This window comes from Cimex lectularius, unplaced genomic scaffold, assembly GCF_000648675.2.
Source record: "Cimex lectularius strain Harlan isolate CLEC.00 unplaced genomic scaffold, Clec_2.1 scaffold7, whole genome shotgun sequence".
NCBI lineage: Eukaryota > Metazoa > Arthropoda > Insecta > Hemiptera > Cimicidae > Cimex > Cimex lectularius.
The window spans coordinates 3,026,869-3,028,618 of record NW_019392731.1 but is presented as its reverse complement, the minus strand read 5'-3'; the positions used below and the strand labels follow the sequence as shown (position 1 = coordinate 3,028,618).

Below are 1,750 nucleotides of genomic sequence, written 5' to 3'. Positions count from 1 at the left end.
AGAGTGTACTTTTAATTCTAATTATTTCCATAAAAATGTCTACTAAAACAAAGCTTAAGTTATATATATATAAAATTATGTACAGCTGTCTGCATAATATATAAACTTATAAATAAATATACTAATGTAAATGGATTATCCATTTTTCCTTAAAGTTGTTGTTGATATAATCAGAGGTCAGGTTTGTTAAATACTTGTAACAATAAAAAGATTCCAGGCTGGCGAAATTTATCGCTGGAAAAGAGACATGTGATTCCTGAAATATATTCGATATATGCAAGAGAGCTGGTTGTTATTGTTCCAAGTTTTTAACAACCTGACCACTGATTATACTAATTTACTTTAATTTTTTACCATACAATGATGTTTTGGCAAGAAGAAAATAAACAAATAATTAAGGACAAAAAATAGAGAGAGATAGAAAGATATCTGTAGAACTGAAAGACGAAGAGAATATATGCACAACTGTATATAAACATCAGTATTAACAATTGAATAAATATAAAAAAATATAAATTGACAAACAAACACCCATGTAAATAAATACAGTTCTTCGTTACTTTATATATACTTCGTTATAACGCTCCATCTTATAACGATTTCCTGGCTATAAAGCTCTTTTCCCTCGGTCACGGTCTCAAAACTATTTTTCAATGACAATTTTATTTGTTTTAACGATCTGATTATCGGTTTTCACAATGGCTACATGAGTGGGACGCAGGACTAAAAGATCGCAACATACTTTTGCCACTAGATAAATGTGCTGGACATCCAAAAAATGTTGATCTGTATATCATCAAGCTAGTTTTCTTGCCGCCAAACACTACCAATAAGTTACAATTTCTCAATCAAAGAATAATAAAAGTGCTTAAGCTACGCTACAGAAGACGGATGGTACGAAAATTCCTATTAATAATGAAAGACTCATCTACGACGAATTCCCCAAATATTTCTAATTTAGACGTCATCCACATTTTGCACGCTGCATGGATGGGCATTAAGATAGAAACAATTTTGAATTGTTTCAAGAAAGAAGTAGTTGGGGATTAAGAACGCCAAGAAATCGAAGACTTGTTTGTTTTCTTATTTATAATTTTATCTTTTTGACATTTTTGTTGTTTTAACATAGATGAATGACGAAACTTGGCAAGACCTTATAACTGCAGACACTGAGATGGAAGGTTTTGATTTTTTGACGATAATCTTGTGACCAGCGAAACTTCAATACTGGAGACCGTGACTGAAGATCATCTCAGGTCATCGAAAGTTGATGAAGAAGAGGATGATGATATACCTGTAAAAATCGCGCGAAATCAACCGACGTATTGGATGCGATCAAAACACTTCGCATTTTTCCTGCAACACCGGCATAAATGAAGAAACCTTCAACAAAATAAACGGATTGGAAAATTTCGTGTTCAAAAAATCTGTTGACTGTTAAAAACAAATTGTGATTACATATTTTTGTCCAAGCACGTCTAATATGTAATTGAATAAATACATTTTGTGTTTTATTTTATGTATATGTGCATACCCGCATACCCATTTTTATACATTTCCCATTCGCACACCCATATTATGTGTTATTATGATTTCCTGGTAATAGTGCTTTCCCGGTTATAGCGCTGTTTTGCCTTGAACGTCAGAATTGCATTAAAACGAAGTTTTACTATGGCTAAAGAAATATATGGATGAACATGTAAAATATGGTATAAATATTTTTAAATTTATAGTTCTTTTTGTTATTTAT

At 31.4% G+C, this 1,750-nt stretch overlaps 1 protein-coding gene across 1 annotated transcript in view; it reads left to right on the top strand.

The window, feature by feature from the left end:
* Positions 1–1,468, top strand: part of LOC112126897 — a 97,913-nt gene extending 96,445 nt beyond the window's left edge. Inside the window, exon 5 of the mRNA XM_024226867.1 lies at positions 1,130–1,468. Coding sequence (XP_024082635.1) covers positions 1,130–1,210 — 81 coding nt within the window. The 3' untranslated portion in view covers positions 1,211–1,468. The remainder of the gene's footprint in view (positions 1–1,129) is intronic.
* Positions 1,469–1,750: the final 282 nt, after the last annotated feature.